This window comes from Penicillium oxalicum, chromosome I, assembly GCF_001723175.1.
Source record: "Penicillium oxalicum strain HP7-1 chromosome I, whole genome shotgun sequence".
Taxonomy (NCBI): domain Eukaryota; kingdom Fungi; phylum Ascomycota; class Eurotiomycetes; order Eurotiales; family Aspergillaceae; genus Penicillium; species Penicillium oxalicum.
Genome location: NC_064650.1, coordinates 1,021,638 through 1,039,837, shown reverse-complemented (window position 1 = coordinate 1,039,837; position 18,200 = coordinate 1,021,638). Strand labels below are relative to the sequence as shown.

General features: G+C 51.4%; 6 protein-coding genes across 6 annotated transcripts; 5 read left to right on the top strand and 1 right to left on the bottom strand.

The window, feature by feature from the left end:
* Positions 1-1,038: 1,038 nt before the first annotated feature.
* On the top strand, positions 1,039-2,580 carry POX_a00350 (uncharacterized protein; the record flags this gene model as incomplete). Its single annotated transcript, XM_050109295.1, has 2 exons — positions 1,039-1,451; positions 1,530-2,580. The coding sequence occupies 2 exons, from the start codon at positions 1,039-1,041 to the stop codon at positions 2,578-2,580; spliced, it is 1,464 nt and encodes a 487-aa protein (XP_049973063.1).
* A 2,576-nt stretch (positions 2,581-5,156) lies between these two features.
* POX_a00349 (uncharacterized protein) lies at positions 5,157-6,306 on the top strand (the record flags this gene model as incomplete). Its single annotated transcript, XM_050109294.1, has 2 exons — positions 5,157-5,410; positions 5,637-6,306. 2 exons carry the CDS (start codon positions 5,157-5,159, stop codon positions 6,304-6,306), a joined length of 924 nt encoding a protein of 307 aa, XP_049973062.1.
* Positions 6,307-7,981: 1,675 nt separating this feature from the next.
* On the bottom strand, positions 7,982-10,222 carry POX_a00348 (ATP-dependent DNA helicase II subunit 1; the record flags this gene model as incomplete). The annotated part of the gene is made up of 5 exons (XM_050109293.1): positions 7,982-8,335; positions 8,407-8,510; positions 8,571-9,417; positions 9,471-10,082; positions 10,157-10,222. The coding sequence occupies 5 exons, from the start codon at positions 10,220-10,222 to the stop codon at positions 7,982-7,984; spliced, it is 1,983 nt and encodes a 660-aa protein (XP_049973061.1).
* A 387-nt stretch (positions 10,223-10,609) lies between these two features.
* On the top strand, positions 10,610-12,044 carry POX_a00347 (Ferrochelatase; the record flags this gene model as incomplete). Its single annotated transcript, XM_050109292.1, has 3 exons — positions 10,610-10,855; positions 10,941-11,523; positions 11,587-12,044. 3 exons carry the CDS (start codon positions 10,610-10,612, stop codon positions 12,042-12,044), a joined length of 1,287 nt encoding a protein of 428 aa, XP_049973060.1.
* Positions 12,045-12,815: 771 nt separating this feature from the next.
* Positions 12,816-14,692, top strand: POX_a00346 (uncharacterized protein; the record flags this gene model as incomplete). Its single annotated transcript, XM_050109291.1, has 3 exons — positions 12,816-13,022; positions 13,086-14,535; positions 14,607-14,692. The coding sequence occupies 3 exons, from the start codon at positions 12,816-12,818 to the stop codon at positions 14,690-14,692; spliced, it is 1,743 nt and encodes a 580-aa protein (XP_049973059.1).
* Positions 14,693-15,122: 430 nt separating this feature from the next.
* Positions 15,123-17,918, top strand: POX_a00345 (uncharacterized protein; the record flags this gene model as incomplete). Its single annotated transcript, XM_050109290.1, has 1 exon — positions 15,123-17,918. One exon carries the CDS (start codon positions 15,123-15,125, stop codon positions 17,916-17,918), a length of 2,796 nt encoding a protein of 931 aa, XP_049973058.1.
* Positions 17,919-18,200: the final 282 nt, after the last annotated feature.

Here is an 18,200-nt window from a genome sequence, read left to right as displayed (position 1 = left end):
GTTCCGCAACAGGAACCTGCGACAGCAGCAGAACCTAGCCAGTAAGTAGACATGTCTGGTATACTTGTATATGAAGGTAACTCATGATCAAAGAAGCATCCTGAAGATATGTAGAGAAATTTCTCCTCGTAGCCTTGTCTGGTGCATAGAAAGGACGAAATATTACCCTTTTAGGTGTTGAATAGAGCTGCGCCATGTGGAGTCGATTCGGTGGGTTTCAGCCAGTTAGCGCCGTCCGTTCGGGTCCAGATCCCCCCAGATCGACATGGACTTGTCAAGCGTGTTTGTGCTTGAGATATCAAACACATCACGAATGTGTGTAATTTCACCCAGTTTGGCGCCGAAGAGTTTAATCCAAAAGGGGTCTGCAGCCTGAATTTGAAACAGGGCGAGTCGATCAATAGGGGGGGTGGGGGCGTTTGAAATCTTTTACTCAGACGAGGAAGAGGTAATGATACAGTGAGACTTGAACGGTACTTCGGTGGTGATGTAGCCTGTACTCTGTAGTGTGTACTGATGAGGTACAGAACCTATGGATCTACATTAGTAGTACTGTACTAGTATGATGTTATGAACTGTCGTGGTGCTGGTAGTGTCGGTTCTGGCGTTCCCAACCTTGTCGCGAATTATTGAATCTACTGCTGTGCACCACGGTACATCCTTTGGAGAGTGATCGCGACGACAAGCACGCAGCTACAGATCAGCACGACTTGACCCGAGGGATCTTGGATCTCGACGATATGATCGAGTCGATCGGTCGCTGTGGATTGGAAAGGGCCAAAGCTCCCCCATTTCACTTGGTCGACGTCACCATGCAAGGCAGGATTTCTCCAACTCTCCCGTCGCGTGACAAGTTCCTCCACACTACTTGATGAAGAGCACCAACCAATCTCTGGTTAAGCTTTTTGAGGTCGCAATTCGTCAAGGGAGGAGAACCACAACCCTTACCCAAACCACTTTCTCACTCTTTCTTTCCTCTCCATTGAAACGCCATCCACCTGCAGACCTCCAGCGCCGCCGTCGGACAACCTTCTCAAGATGGCTGATCCGCCTTCACCATCGACTCCTTTGGACTCCGCACCGCCGCCCCGCACTACCCCAATTCACAGCTCGCTTCGTCGCCGAGGCCTCTCGGCGCGCGCTACGACCCTTCTAGAGGGATCCTCCAACGAGTGGCCCCAGCGTCGCAACTCGACCCTCTCCGACTCATTGTCTGAAGCGCGCAATTCAATCCGTTCTTCGACCGACAATTTATTTCTCCCCCGGGTCGCCCTCGACCGTGATGAGCCCGTGGCACCAGACGAGTCCCACTGGCACTCGGCGCCGCTCGTGCTGGCGCTTCTGCCGGCGATTGCGGGTGTCTTCTTCCAGGGTGGGAGTTCCTTCGTGACGGACGTGACCCTCATCGTACTAGCCGGCGTTTTCCTCAACTGGTCGGTGAGATTGCCATGGTAGGTTCTGATTCAATGCTTACGCGACAACTACGCTTGTGTGCCTTGGAACGAGTTCTTACAGCATTTTGATTCTAGGGGCTGGTATCGATCCGCACAAGGCATTCAACGGGAGCAGCACACACTTGATCCGGTGGCGGATGACCCCACAGACGTGGATGGAAACGAAGAAGTCCCCAAGTCGCGTACGGATCACCAAGCGCATGACAGACAGGTGCAATCTGCTGCCCATCACGAGGCAATCAGGGAGCTCCAGATTCATGAATTGGTCGCCTTGGGCGCATGTTTCGTGTGTCCCGTCATAGGGACCTGGTTGCTGCACGCCATTCGATCCAGTTTATCACGCCCCTCGGAAGGATTGGTATCCAACTACAATCTCACCATCTTCCTTCTTGCGTCGGAGATTCGCCCGTTCGCCCATCTCCTGAAACTCGGCCAAGCGCGCACGCTCCACCTGCAACGAGTGGTAGCATCGACCCAGGAAGGCGATATGAATCCCGCCACGATTCAGGATCTCAGTCACCGCCTGGAGGAGTTAGAAGCCCATGTCGCCGAAACCGCCGCCGCTCGTCTCGATTCAAAATCTTCTGAGAAGACCGAAGCAACTCCCGACATGATTGCACAAATGGTTCTCGAGGCCCGTCGCGCACTGGGGCCTGATATCGAAGCGCTGAATCGCGCTGTGCGCCGGTACGAGAAGCGGACCACCTTGACCGCTCTCCAGACCGACACCCGCTTCCAAGAACTCGAGGCGCAGACCCGCGATGCAATTGCACTTGCCGCCGCATCGCAACGGGCCAGTGCGAATCGTCGCACCAGCTACGCCTTTACTCTCCTTGATTGGGCATGTGCCTGTATCGTGGTTCCTGCTCAGGTCACCCTTTTCATCTGCAATATTCCAGGACGCATTGTGACTCGTTGTGTACAGGCGGCTCGACAAATGTTCGGGCCTCGACGTCCATTGCCTGCATCGCGATCAAAAGGAGGTAAGCGGAAGGTTCAAGCGATCCCTGCATCAACATCTGGGAAAGAAGCTATGGCGTCGAAGCCAATGACGGGCTCTGCGGCGAGGAATCCTCAATTACAGCAACAGCAGACCTTTGAATATGCCTGGGGTGCTGCACGGTGAAGAGAGAAATACTTAACCCCGCACGTCCCCTTGAATCAACGTATTATACGCCAAGTCTTGCACAGACCACCGTATCTGGTCAGCTCATGGCCAGAGAAGCTATTTCTTGTTTTGGGATTACTCGATATGTCGTGAGCAAGCTCCTTGTATTGATTAGTCCCAGATCTAAATACATATCTGGAGAGCTCTTGCAATTAGACGGCGAGCTCCCCTTGGGCCTTCCTTACCCGTGTATGAACCCACTATATAAGCAAAAATGTACCCTTGATTTTATTTTCCCGCAATATTACGCACTTCCATCTCTCACGACATCAGACAAGCAAATCGAGCGTCATAAGGTGAGTAGCTAGTTCAGTACGTAATCTGCAGCAGTCCCGTCCTCTTCGTACTCTGTGCTCATAGAAGCTCTCCGAGCGGGTCCCAACCAACCTTGGCAGGGCCAGAAAGGGTCCGAAATACTGTCGTATCCCGCGCGGACGCGGAACCAGTGCCGTGGGAAAATGCTAATTCCCATGCATTGCAATAGATGTGAAGTGGTGAGAAAATCAGGCTTCTCGGCGATGTAACCCAGTGATCGAAGATGTCCAGGGTTCAATCATCGTAACGAACTAGAGGTTGTACCTTCACAGTTTGTCTCTTTTCTAGTGGACGTGAACCACTGGTTTTATTCCACAGGCTCTGGGCAACTGAAGGAAGTGTGGAAGATCAAACAAACAACAAAAAGAGGCCTGGCGTCTCCCGCTGGTTCGGACGTTCTTCTACCAATGACTTGTCGGCAGATTCATTTGCCGGCGATCGCAAAAGTGATTGTCACGTGTAGTGTGGCTCAGGGGGTGTCACCACCTTCCGCGTGCGCGGCCAGTCTGACATGTCGGTCGCCCAGGGTGCGTCTGAGTCTTGTTTGCACCAGCTATTATTATTATTACTTAGTCCCCCTTCTCATCTGATTATTATTCGGTCTCCAGCCGTTTAGGTTTCTCCGCGGCGAGGAGTGTTCAATTGCCACGTGTGAGCCGTGGTACTGTCCAGAACTCTAGGTGCGGTGCCTGGTCCACGACGACTTGCATTGCCCCATTGCGTAAACCCTCGTGTCTCGTCAAAAGTTAATAGTTTCTCGATGGTCTAAGATTAGTGCCAAGCGATCCATCCCAAATGGGCGGGGCGGCAGCACCAGTGTGGCCCATTTCCATTTCTCCAGTCCCTCGTGATCGGTGATTCTGAATGGAAAATGACGAAGGGCGGGAAATCGAGCGGCGAGAGAGAAGTCTGTTGTGTATCAGGTCCAACGGGAGAGACCAAGAGAGTGTCCACTCGTCTACTCGTCCGCTCCTCGACTCCAAAGTACGTAGTAGAGTACGGTGGACGATGGATACATCCTCTTGTACCGTCCGAGAGGAGAGGGGAGGGCGGTCAACCCCCCGGAGAAACGGTGCGAGACTGGGTCCGAGCCAAGCTTTTTGTCTATTCCAGGCCTGGAGGCCACTCGACTGGACCCTGAATTCTCCCATTCTTCTCTCCGAGGGGGCCAAACCATCCATCGGAGATAATACAAGACATGGTTCATCCCGTTCTCGAGTGTGATGTTGGGCCTTGCACCAAAACACAGATGCCTCTCGCGGGTTTTCTCCTGCATCTCTTGGCGGATTGAAAAGTCCTCTGGAGGCTAAAGGTTCCCACAGGCCCCTGAGTGGTGGCCAATGATGGGCCTGCGTCTTCGGCGATCTCTTTCCTCTCTTTTCTGCCCCGCCAGAGAACCGTTCGGTGTCAGCGCAGGCCTGGCCATGACCTCCCAGTGTTGATTTGGGGTCCTGTTGTGGCCCATGATGATGGCGGAGGTGTCGCTGTGGGGTCCGAAACCGAAACTGTTGAGCGGACGTGGTTGCCTGAACCGACGGCGGTGCACAGTCAGTCGCGGAGTGGAAGACGCTACACCGGCCACTCGCGGTGCCCGATTCTGTCCGTTCTAAGCCCTTTTGAGTCTGTCGAGCTCTTGGGAGGGCGCGGCACTAAACTCGAATGGACCCTTCAGAGGACTGGACGACTGGACTGCTGGACTGCAGCCCCTTTCTCTGACCACGGACAGTCGCCGTCGAAAATTAATTTTATTGGGGGGCTTGGTGAGTATGCTTCTAATCGTCAACCCCCCCCCCCACTATTCATCCTCCTGAATCGCGGGCGTAACTCTGATTGTGGAGGCGTCGACGGCGATACAAAGAGTCGCAACATCCCTCCTTTTCGGGGGAGGATCGTAGTCCATCCTTTCGTCTGGCACGGTCTTTTTGTCGGCTCGTCGATATTTATTCAGGGCAGTTGCATCAGCATCAGCACCAGCACCAGCATCATCATTGAAGCCCAGCGGTTGTTTCTCCTTTTTCAAAGCTGTGATTGAACAAAATTCCTCGCCTGACGTGAATTATCGAATCCCCAACTAGACTTGCGCTGAATGACTCGAATTCTCCCGGCGTCATCAGTGGTTCATCCTGCGTGATTGGTGGTTCTCAGGGCACTGAGTGTTCCTCTCGAGGCTCCTCTCTCGTGGAAATCGTTTCGAATCCATTCCTCGGCCCGCGCACAGGATGAAAGGGGGTATGCGAGTCGCCATTTGCGGCTTCATACTCCTGTTGTCGACCTTTTACCTCTTGGAGGCGCATCTCAGAGATGTGTGCAGTCGATATCGGGCGGGCGAGTATGTCATGGACTGGTTGGTCCGAAATAGCCTGGACCACCGCCCGGTCCTCCCCGCCAACGTGGTGGTACCTGGCGACAAGGTGATTGTGATGGCCAAATTGCGAGAAGAGCCTACCGACTGGGTCCAGGAGGAACTGCCCGAGTATGTATTCGAGTCTTCACCTTCTCCTCCTCCTCCTTCCCCTCACCCATACTTCCTGGTCCAGCGTACCTTCCAAGACCAGCCTGCCTCGAAGATGAAAGCCCTCTCAATTAGAACGCATCGCTTCAATTTTGTGATTTTCCCTTCTTTTTTATTCTTCTTCTTTCTTTTTGATGTCATCGCTCCCATGTGAATTGTTGCTAAACTCTCCTCCGTAATCAATTAGTTGGCAGCGCGCCATCTACATCGTCAATCCCACCGAGAAAGCTCGCGCCGATCCTCACGTCCTCACCACCCCAGTCAACAAAGGCCATGAATCCATGGCCTATCTGACCTATATCATTGACCATTACGACACTCTCCCCTCCACCATCGTCTTCCTTCATGCCCACCGGGCCGGGTTCAACATGGCGTGGCACACCGACGCTCCGCTCCACGACAATGTCAACGCCATGCGCATGCTTCAAACCGACTTTGTCGAACGGAATGGCTACGTCAACCTTCGCTGTAACTGGAATCCCGGCTGCCGCGAAGCTCATCGGTTCAACGCCCACGTGACCGAGCAGATCTGGTGGGATGTCTTCCAGGGCACCAGCACCCCTCCACTCAACAGCTCCTCCCCCTTTGAGCAGGAGTTGTCCACTCGCAAATACATGCGCAAGCCCGCACAGGTCGGAGCCGCATGCTGCGCTCAATTCGCCGTGTCGAAGAGCCAGGTGCACGCTCGGCCGCGCGACGACTACGTCAAGTTCCGGCAGTGGGTGATCGAGACGGACTTGAACGACGCCATGTCTGGGCGGGTCATGGAGTTCCTGTGGCATGTGATCTTTGGAATGGAAGCGGTGTATTGTCCGGATGAGGAGCTGTGCTATTGTCAGGTCTATGGCAAGTGTTAACCTTTGGAAGAGACGAGTCAGGTCCCCAGCTCGGCATGGGGCCGCGGTTGCATTTTGCACGGTGTTTATGCATCTTGATGGTGTTTGCTCGATCGGCGTTACTTTCAAGTCTTCAGGTGAACGTTTTGATCTTGACGGTCCAGGCCTCGCGGGGTCGATCCTTCTTGTCGATACCTTTTTGTATTTCTTTTCCCCTGTTTTGCTTCCCCCGATACCCCCTTTTGTTTCCGATTCGTGACGTTTGTCCTTTTCGCGTATCGGCATCCCATGGCCATCAAGCATCAAGCATACTGTTGAGACACTTTTGAGCTTCGGAAAGTCGAATCATTTCTTTTTTTTTTCTTACTTTCTGGTCTCGGTGCCACGAGAACCCTGTTACTACAAATTATAGTTTATAAATGTGTCTCATCTCCTACCGGTCAAGGTTGGGTTGTACGCCTTGACTGCTCCATATCACCACGTAGTAAAACATCAGCATAAAGAAGCCTTCGGCGAGCAAATCATATTGCTGTACCTTACTTAGTAGCTGCTCTTCCTCTTTCCAAGTCAATAATCATTCACCCTTAGCCTTCTCCACTGTCCTTGGAAGTCAAAGAGAAAATCCTAGCATCGATACCACATTCAAATATACCGAGAGAGCTAAGATCCTCATCCGCTGTAGCCGTTTGCCCGCTCAAAGATACTTATGTGTCTCGCGTTGCCCTCAGTCTCTATCTATATGTAGGGGCATTCCCTATCTAGCAACGCCTAGATACCCCAACTTTGAAACACGGCACCACAAACAAGGTTGAGGCTGAAACACTAAATGCCAGACGGGAGAAGTTTAATACATTCCACATCGAATCAACCTGTTTTTTTTTTTTTTTTTTTTTCTTTTTTTTTTTTTTTTTTTTTTTTTAAAAAAAAAAGGGGGGGGGGGGGCATCCACCTACCTAACGAGCCTCTATGTTTTTTTTTTCGTTTTGTACTTAGCCATTCAAGAATATAAACAGTTTCGCCGAAAATGCCCGAATTGATGCACCGTGATAAGCGAAAGGGTGGACTGTCAACGTTTCATCGTAGACAGGACAACACTAGAAAAAACCAGAGTGTGCAAGGTTTGAAGCACAGATAGTCTTGATTGAGTGTGAAACGGATGTCTGATTGATAGTGGACATTAATGCAGTTGGTCAGTGTTTATTATGTTCCAGGGCTTCAATCTATCCAAATTGATGGATTTGAAGCGGAGGTCTGGTCGAGGACTGCCGGGATGGGACTGGATCCTGGCTATTTGGATTGATCGGATTCAGCAGAGTCATGGATCTGGTAGTAAACGTTTGTGCCAAAGTTCAAGTCATCTGTGGGCGAGTACTACTAGTCAACGGAACATACTAAGGATACTCTACGTAGATGTGACTAGGTACACACGCGAGACTAAGGTATCGGGTTAATTCAAGGTTCCGACAACGGCCCGAATGTATGAGGTCTCTTCAACATCCCGTGGAATTCCATAGATGCAGGCATCATTTAATGGGCTTGAAAGTGATATGGGCTACACTTTCGACTCCTTTGGATTTGATGTTGTAAAGACGGCGAGAGAAGCATTCATAATTCCCATGATTTGTACATTTACCAAGGTACAGCTACCAGAGCCGAGACCGAAAGAGCACATGGCTACGCCTGATAAGGTCGGCTTTTACAATCTCCCGGGCCGCGAGCGGTGTTTCCTCTCAAAGTATGCCTCGACTTGTTCCACAAGATCGTCCTTTTTTCCAGCCGCTGCAAGGCCATGTGCGTCGAGAAAGTCCTTGAGAACCGCACGGGTGACCTTGGACAAACCGCCGGTTTCGTACAATCGTGCGATTTTCTCATCGGGATCCTCTGTTTCAGCCTTGATCCGTTTGACCAGAGGTTGACCTGCACTTTCGCCCACGCCTGGTGCGTCACGTTTTACTCGGGTAGATGTAGTAGTCGCGGCTGGTCTCCCATACATTTTGTCATATGCAGCATCAAGTAACCGAGACCACTCAAGAACGTAGTCGCCAGCACGCTAGAGATCCATCAGTCCTGACTGGTGTGGAAAAGACAAAGAGTGGGATTGGATTTTGCGTAAGAGCCTACCTTGTCAATTTGCCGGTATTTTGGCTTCGTTTTGTCTTCCGCCTCGCCCGGGTGATCCTCGTCGAGAGCCAAAGCTTGTAGAATGCGGTAATGCCATTGAAGTGCTAGAGATCATGTGTTGAGTAAGGAAACGAAGAGACTGATTTGGAGCCGTTGAGTCTCACCTGGATTTGGGTACTTCTGAGGATCATAGGTACCCTTGGGGAGTTGTAGCTGGCCAATCACTTGACGCATTGCGTCCGTCAAATGGTCTGGCGACACACTCAACACGGAAGGGGGGTTTTGTCGCACATCATCTGCAAAAGGTAATGGGATGAGCCACATGCCCGGTGGAACCTTTTGTACGCTATTCTCATCAAGCTTCTCTTCGCCGGCAATCATCGCCGCAACGACTGGCGCAGAATTCTTGCGAGGAATGAACCAGACAAGAGCCATCTTCTCATCTTTCAATAATTTCTGATGCAAGGCGGAGAAAACACGCGTGGATCCAACAAAGTCATCTTCGCACGGGTAAATAAAGGAAGGGTGCTTGACATTGGCCCAAATGGGTAAGGTGGACAAGGGCTTAAACCCAATGATCCGAATGACAGGCTCTCCAAAATTCCTCAATCCTTGCAATTCCTCGGGTGTGAATGTAACTTGTTCGCCGCCGAACTTGTAAGCTTTGCGGATCTCTGCCTTTTCCACCGTTTGGGCTGTATCATCTGCCATGTATGTTGTGATGCCCTTGACGATTTGAGGTTTTTCCCCGCCAAGCCAAACGTAGCAGCTGCGAGCTGGCTCTTGCTTTTTGAGAAGAAGGTAGCCGTTGACAGATATCTTAAAGTTGGGTCCTATCTCAAGAGGGACATTGGAGAAGAGCGAACGTCGTGGTACGGCCCGGGAATGGATACTCGACAGCAATGAATTAAGCAAAGAAATTCCGTCACCTTTACCAGTTGACGCATGAATGTCTGGGCGCAAATAGGTAGGAGCTTCACCATCGCGGGGAGAAGCTTTGTAGATGATGTCCTTGATCCTTGTCAGCATGGGAGTATCGTAAGTGGTGCAGGCTCTGAGCATACATCATAGAACTTAGAGGTATCGAAGTCATGATCCGGTCCAGAAATTGGAAACAACTCGATATTAACTCCCAGGTCGTAGAGATCCCTCGCCCGAACGGTTGCTGCGGATCTCAGCGACTTTTTATCTTGGTGTGGGTTATCGTCATCAGTGACGATGAAAAGACGTCTAGAAAGGAAGTTTGGCGCCTTTGAAGTGAATATCTGATTGGCACAGAACAGGACATTCGCCATTGAAACACTTTCGCTTGAAGGCTTCAGAATACTGCGGGAGCCTTCCTCATCTTCGGCTAAAGCTCGCAGACTCTTGACCTCTTCCGCGGACGGAATATCGAGATCAGTGAACAAGTAACAGTGTGGATATGACAGATCGCTGGCAGCAGTTCCGTCTTCATCATAGAACTTTGATGATTCGGTTCCATACAGCAGAACTCCGATCATGTCGCTGGGGTTTGATATGATACGCTGCTGCATCAAATGATATGCGCACTTGAGAGCCGCTGAGGCCGGAGATACTTGACCTGGGTGTTTAGGGTCCTCGGATGGACGTGGCGTCAGCATGGAGCTGCTCACATCAATCGCGAAGAGAACCGCATCTTTGACGGCACGAAAACTCTTGATCACAAGTCAATCGGACATTCAGTCTGGTCCGTCCAGTTTTACAAAGCTTTTATTGTTCGACCACTTACGATCTCGTCGACTTCATCTTCCTCCTCAACATTATCATCGTCTCGCACAAAGCTATCGTCCGCCATATTGAGCGTCTTCGTTGCGAGATGTACTATGAAAGGGAAAGCGAAGCCACGAGACCTGGCCTTAATGTTCACGTGCGAGCTGCTGCCTGCGACGCGATGGACGCGGCGGAAACGCGAAGGTCATGTGATCCATACCGTTTGCCCGCTTACCCCCAACGAATCGGCGATTGGCTGATCGCATTTACTGCGTCATCGGTTGCGGAACCCATTTGTCTAGCCTTTCCCGATGTGGCCTAGAGGCTCATCTGGTGTTAGCACCCAACAAGAGGATCAATTTCACCACCTGCTTCCAACCCTTCCTTGAACGCTGGTCGCGGCACAAGAAGTCGATCAATTGACAGGAGCAAAAAGTGAGCACGAGTTGCGTCTCTCCTGAGTTCAATCATTATGTTTTTTCGCACTCCTTTGGCAGTCAGTCGCCGGGTATGGAGCAGTGCTGGAAGCACTGCCCTGCGGCCAATGCCTCGGAATTGCTTAACCTTTGGCGGCAAGCAACGGTACGGCATGGCGACTGTTGTACCACCCGTTACTCAAGATGCGACCGGCTCCAAGGGGCCTACTGCTATGGTCTTCTTGAACATGGGCGGCCCGTCGACGACGAACGAGGTGGAGGACTTCCTCGGCAGATTATTTGTACGTGTATCACGGCCCAACGTGACCAGAAGCGATCCACAGGTGTTTTTGCCCATTGCTAATATGCTATTTTCCTTGTACGTAGGCCGATGGTGACCTCATCCCACTGGGGCGGTTTCAGTCCTATCTTGGGCCCCTTATTGCACGTCGACGAACTCCAAAAATTCAAAAGCAATACGCGGAGATCGGTGGTGGATCGCCTATCCGGAAATGGTCTGAGTATCAGTGCGAGGAGATGTGCAAGCTGCTAGACAAAATGTCGCCCGAGACTGCGCCGCACAAGCCCTACGTTGCGTTTCGCTACGCCGCACCATTAACCGAGACCATGTATCATCAGCTCTTGGCCGATGGCTTTGGCAACGGCAAAGGCGGCCGTGCAGTCGCGTTCACACAGTACCCGCAATACTCTTGCTCTACAACGGGCAGCTCCCTCAACGAGTTGTGGAAGTGGCGCACTCGTCTAGAGGGCAAGCGCGGTAACGGTGAAGCTGAGCCCGCCGGGGCTATTGAATGGAGTGTCATTGACCGGTGGCCAACGCACTCGGGCCTGGTTGAGGCGTTCGCACAAAACATTGAGGCGCAGCTGAAGACTTATCCAGAGGACAAGCGGGACAAGGTTGTTCTACTATTCTCTGCCCACAGTCTGCCCATGGACGTTGTCAATCGCGGTAGGTCCATCCGACTTGAGCCTTTCCTAGCATAAAGAGATTCCTTTTCTAACTCTTGATTAGGTGATCCTTACCCAGCCGAAGTTGCTGCCACGGTCCACGCCGTCATGCAACGCCTGAACTTCAGCAACCCCTGGCGTTTGTGCTGGCAATCTCAGGTCGGCCCCAAGGCGTGGCTTGGTGCTCAGACCCAGGACACTGTCATGGAGTACGTCAAGCGCGGCCAGTCGGATTTGATTCTTGTGCCCATCGCATTCACCAGCGACCACATTGAAACCCTGTATGAGCTGGATCTGGAAGTCATGCACGAGGCAAACAGCCCTGGAGTCAAGCGAGCGGAAAGCTTGAACGGCAACCCGGTCTTCATCCAGGCTTTGGCCGATATTGCCCATGCACACTTGAAAAAGGGCGAACCTTGTTCTGCCCAAATGACATTGCGCTGCCAAGGCTGCAAGAGCGAGCGTTGCTTGGAGTCAAAGAAGTTCTTTGCTGGCAAGCAGCACGGCTCCTTGGTCATGTAAATTTTTCTGATACCGTCTCATCTTTTCACTTTGTACTTTCACGCTTGTTTTTGGCGTCATGTATGTATAGCTTTTTTCTTCAAAAAGTCTCCAGCTCGGGGAGTTTGTGGCGATTTTCTGGGCTTTATTACTGTGACTATAAATGTCGTGCCCAAGAATTAACCTGAAATTATAATCTACGAGTTAGAAGGTTCGAGCCAGCCAGATCGATGATTCTATTACTTGGTTGATAATGAAAAAAGGTACTTTCTGACTGGCTGGGGAAAACGCGGAGTCCGGGGACGTCGGAGTCAAGCGCTTATCAACAGAAAGGTCCAATGTGGAGTCTTACAATCCTGGAATATGATATGCTCTTGTAGAGAGCTTGGATACCTCTGAGTCTGGTGTCAACCGATGCGGAGACCGAAGTAACCTATATCTGCACTGGCGCGGCGACTTGTTGGGTGCATTCTTAACTAATAATGGCAAATAAGAGAATGTAAAGTTGTACACAATAAGTAGAACTTGCGGGACTTTACCCGACGATGGTACCTGGTGAAGCAGTTCCGCAGGTTTGGCGCAAGCTCCGATTGCCGAAAGCCTGCTTTTTTGCTTGATAAGCCGATTTGCATGAAGTTCCACAATTGGGTCCTGGCCCCGCCCCGATTGATGTCAGCAAAGCTTCCTTGTTGTCTTATCGACCGGTCATCTTGATTCAACTATTGCGTCCGCCCAACTGTCCTTCCTTGACAACCATGTCCTCGGACCATCTTCGCTTGTCTATAGCACACGATGGAGAATGAGGTTGTTTTTGCGGGCGAGCCCGCCCTGAACGTACAGCAGCAGACCACAGAAACTCACCCGCAGTCGACGAGCTCGAAATATAAAACACTACAAATCCACGCGCAACCTTTGCTGGCCGAAGATGCTGACGGCCGACGAGAGCAAGAAGCGCAGATGGGAAATGAAGGCGGAAGGTCGCGATGGCGACAGCCCAACGTGAGTCAATCCGTCTTTGAATGGAGACTTCGATCTCTTGACTAAAATTTGTCTTGGTTATAGATTTGGTGGCTACTGCCGTTCGGCTTGCTCTTTACCTTGGGGTTTGGTGGTCTTGCGGTTCCCAGAATCAACCTGATCATGTCCTTGATCTGCCGCGACTATTTTGCTGAACGAACGACGCTCGATCCCACTTTTACCTATCTCCCAGTAGTCTTCGGGGGAGACAATCTCCAGTGTCGGCTACCTGAAATTCAATCACTCGTTGCAAAATTCCAGCTCTACATCAACCTTATCACTGGTATTCTCTCAGCACTCGTGAGTCCACGCCTCGGCCACCTCTCCGACCGATATGGACGAACCACCATGATTGCGCTGTGCACCATGGGGGCCGTTTGCAATGAGGTGATTGCAACCATCGTCGCGACGTGGCCGGAGAAAATGCCGGTCAATGTTCTCCTAATCGGGGCAGTAATGGACGGATTGGGTGGCTCCTTTACTACGGCGCAGGCTTTGATTAACTCTTATGCCTCGGACTGCACCCCACCTGATCGACGCAGCGTAACTTTTGGGATGTTCCAAGGAGCCTTATTCCTTGGTATCGCCGCTGGTCCATCGGGCGCAGCCTATTTGATTCGGAAGACAGGGGACGTGTTGATTGTCTTCTATGTCGGGGTGATCTTTCACTCGATCTTCTGCTTATCAGTTTATTTTATTGTTCCGGAATCACTTTCCAAGAAGCGGCAAGACGAAGCTCGTGAGCGGCATCGCATAAAGATTGCAGATGCGTCAAGCAGTCGATTCTCTCTGCAAACCCTGAATCCGATGAATCTCATCACCCCTCTCAATATTCTTATTCCTGCCGTTGGACGACCAAGCGTACTGTTTCCGAATCGCCGTGGTGCCAGCAGAGTTCTGCGTCGAAACATTGTTCTTCTTGCTGCAATGGACACTGCTGTCTTTGGCGTCGCAATGGGCACCATTCAAATCATCATTATTTATGCAGAGTACATGTTCAATTGGGGAAACGTGGAGTCAAGTATCTTTGTTTCCATCGTGAGCGCCGTGCGTGTGGTTAATCTGTTCGTGTTTCTTCCCGTCATCGCCCGATTCTTCCGTACGCCGTCAGAAGATGACGGCGTCATCCGCGGCTCTGATATGCTCGACATTGTGATCATTCGTTTGTCAGTCGTCTTCGATATTCTCGGATACATCGGTTATGCGCTGTCGAAGCATCCCTCGGTCATGGTCCTTTCGGGGGCAGTAGCTTCACTTGGTGGAATGGGCTCGCCAACCTTACAGTCGTCGCTCACAAAGCATGTGCCCCACGAGCGAGTCGGGCAGATGCTTGGTGCTATAGGCCTTTTGCATGCCCTGGCTAGAGTCGTCGCACCGACCGTCTTTAATCTGATCTACAGTGCGACCGTTGCAACCTATCCACAAACGGTCTTTGTGACGCTCGCAGCTGTTTTTGGCGTGGCATTCTTTATGAGCTTGCTTATTCGACCACATGGTAAGTCACTCTCAATCTTCATCTTCTTTGCCATGCGAAAACAGTTTACTGACAATCTTACACCATGGCAGTCACTCTTGAAGACGAGTCATTATCTGAAACTACAGTTGAAGCAAATGAGGCAGGAGCGACTGAAGAGGATCGCCTTCTGAGGTGATGATGTAATTCATGTAAGATCTCACTCATAGAACCATAAACGAAGCTCCTCTATGAATTAGAAAGAGACCAATTCAGGAACACTTGTCGTATAAAATGAGGACGTGTATGATTGGCTCGTTTTGTAGCTGTATTATCGTCTGTTTAAGCCGGTATCAGCTGATCCGTGCAGCCACCAGAGCCTTCGGCGGGCGGTGTCGACCCAGCACGCATTTTTGGCCGATCTCCGAAAATGCAGGCCGCTGAACTTCCTCCTTCACGCCGCAGGCCCACCATCAATCTTCTCCTTGACACTTCATTCTCGGCACGAATGGCCTAGCTTTCGACGTGGGCTTGGAACGTCTTCTCATATTTTACTTAGCCTTTCTTGAGATTGCTCATGGACGACTGCTGACACCAGCTCGCGATTAGCGGCCACCCCGATTTTAATCATGTTCACCAATGCCGCGAACTCGACACCAGCCGTGCCCTCTCGCAATGCTCTCCGGGTTCTCCGTCAGCTTGCCTTCGCTGGGTCTACTGTTGGCAGCTTTTGTGGGGTTGCAGTCATTACCTACGACGTTCACCGTCGGGTGCGTGTAGCCGAGCAAATTATCGAGAACAAGCGTACGCTGCACACTTCTGCGCCTAATTACGATGCGACCGCCTCTGCCCAACGTTTGGCGTTGATGATGGAGGCAGCAGAGGCTGGGGAATTCATGGGATTAGCTTCCATGAAGAGAAAGAAGGGGTCTCTGCCAATTGCCAAAGAAAATGCGCTAGCCGATCAAACTGATGCCACCATCTCACCACCTACCCGAGCACGTCCTGCACCGCGATGGTTTCAGACTGGACCATACTATCAATCCTCACCGCCTGCTCCTGACAGCGCGACCGAAATGCGACTGAGGGCTGAAAATCGGTTAGCTCTGGCCCGTGAGGCTCGAGAAGCTGAAAGTGCACGTGCAGCCGGAGAGCTCCCGCTCGAGGATCGAATCCGAAATTTGATACACGCAGACCGGGAGATCGAAGCCGCTCAGGTCTTCATGGATAATGTTGAAGCCGTCAAGGAAAACAAGATTTCCTCGGATCGGCGAGGCCTTCTGCGCCAACTCTTCGCGGCCAATTGCATGAAAGGAAATATTTTCATCGCACGCTCTTTGTTCAAGCACATGGAGAAGCTGTCTGAGGTCGATTCAGAGGTGTGGTCGACTATGATGCACCTTCTTGCTAAAGAGGGACATATCGAGTCCGTGGGGGCAATCTTCGAGAAGCACCATGCGAAACTGACGGTTCCGCATCACTTATTGGAGGTCATTGTGCGAAGTCTCTTGGAATCACGCCGGTTGACTGCAGCCAAATACCTCTTTTATGCGCGCATCAAGCACGATGATAACGGAGGGCTATGTGGCGCATATCTAGATGGACTCTGGAGAAAGACTCGGAAGATTGAGTTGCTCAAGGCTGAATTCAAGAGGATTATTAACGCGCTGGCGGAGCTCGATCGGAGTCCATCAGAGAAGATATTCAATCCGATGATAAAGGCCTACGTTGAGTCTGGCAATTTCGAAGCTGCTGAGGCTCTGGTCGTGGCCATGCCATCGGAGTTTGGGGTGAAGCCTGGATGCCGCACCCTCGGTCTCGTTGTATACGGCAAGGCTCTTCAATGCAACTGGGACGGTGTGTTGAATGGCCTGCACGAGATGTATGAGCTCGGATTCGCTAAGGACAAGAAAAGCTTTGCATTGGTCTTCGACCGTGTTTTCTTGGAGTACTATCCGACACACTCCGGTCCTGAGGTCTTCGATTTCTTGATTGCTTGCATCAATCAATTTGAGATTCGACCTGACAAGATCCTTCACCGGCACATCATTGAGGCACTTGTTGAGCGATGCGATCCAAACTGTTTGAGAGAAATCGGTGAGTTGGCCGAAAAGCACCATTGGAATACAGGACTCGATCAGTACGAGCTGGTCAAAACCCTTGAAGCTCGGCGTGTGGCCATGCAAGACACACCGGTGGGTATCTGGCGGATGCTTCAGGCTGCCAAGCAGCAGTACGGATCCGTCGCAAGCAACCGGCGATTTATGGGCTCAGACGCCGACAAGTACTCGCTGCGAGATCATGTCTTGCAACCAATTCACCGAGGCGCCGATCAAACATTCCCAGAGAGCATGAAAAATCTCGTGAGCGCAAAATCCATGAATACCTACATGGCGCTTTCGAAGCGACAAGAACACCATATCCATGCTGGGAATTTCGCAAAGGCTCTTGCTGCCTTCCAAAAGGCAAGCCAATCTGGCCATCCCATTAAACCAATCAACATTCAACTGGCTGTCATCTCTATTCTCCTCGACCGCGGCATTTCTGGCCTCAAAGAGGCCCAAAAAGTGATCAAGTCCGAATGGTCATATTGGTCAAGGCTCCCAAAGACGCAGTACTCCGCCAGATATCCTCGATTTGTTCCGATTTTTTTCCAACAAATATTGCAGATCGAACAACGCCAGACGTCTGAGACCACATTGCTCAACATGTCTTTGTTTGAATTCTATAAGCTTTGTGATGAGACACCCATTTTCAATGTCAAGCACCACTTGTCTGTATCAATAGCCCGGCGCTTGATCAAGGGCGGTCAAAGCCAGAGTGCAATCGGGGTGCTCACAGCTGTCTACATGTCCACGTGGCGCAAGTCTCACGGGTTCGATCAAGTGCAACTCAAGATGCTCATGCGGGCCTTTGCAATGACGGGTCACCTGCGCGGTGTGTGGTGGTGCATGATGACGGTGCTCTCTCGAGAAGAGCCCGTCCGTCACTACTTTGTTGTCGAAGCCAAGCGCTTACTACCGCTACTGGAAGCCCAAGATTCCGCGCGGGGTCTGGCTTCGCAGCAAAGACGCAATGTGCAAACGCTCCTTGACATTGTTGTGGCGCTAGAGGGCAAGGCTGCTGGCCAGCCAGACTGGAAAGACCTCCGCGTCAACTCACAGAAAAAGAGCCAGCAACGAGCGACGCTCATGAGGCCAGGCGACCGTGAAGTAGACACCCTGCCTGCTATGAGTGTCCAAAATATGGTCACGGCCTTTGATGAGGAGATGGAAATGGAATTCTTGCAGAAGCGAGCGCAGCAGGACTTTTCCACTCTTCAAAGCTCATGGGAAGAGGGCCGGATGGTCTCTGAGCGTCTTGTACCGCCTGAGGACGCAGAGTATCCTGCAGTTGTCCCTCGGCGCGAGTCGGCCGCGGCTTGAATGAAAGGCTTTTGTAAATAGCAAGACTATCATGTACAGTATTTGGGCATATGTATGAATAGATCGGGTGGAAACAGTATTCATATGAGCTAGACATATACTCATACTTCCCTTGATAGAAGCCGCGAGTGATTGCTTATCTGAATCCTCGGCGGCTGTCATTTTTTGAGGTTTTGACAGGGTCCCCGTCAAACAGCCTTAATATTTCGCCCGTGTATGAGAAGTCACCCTGTTAAGAGTTGCCGAGCTGAAACTCTTTAACGCATCATCACTTGCGGTAGC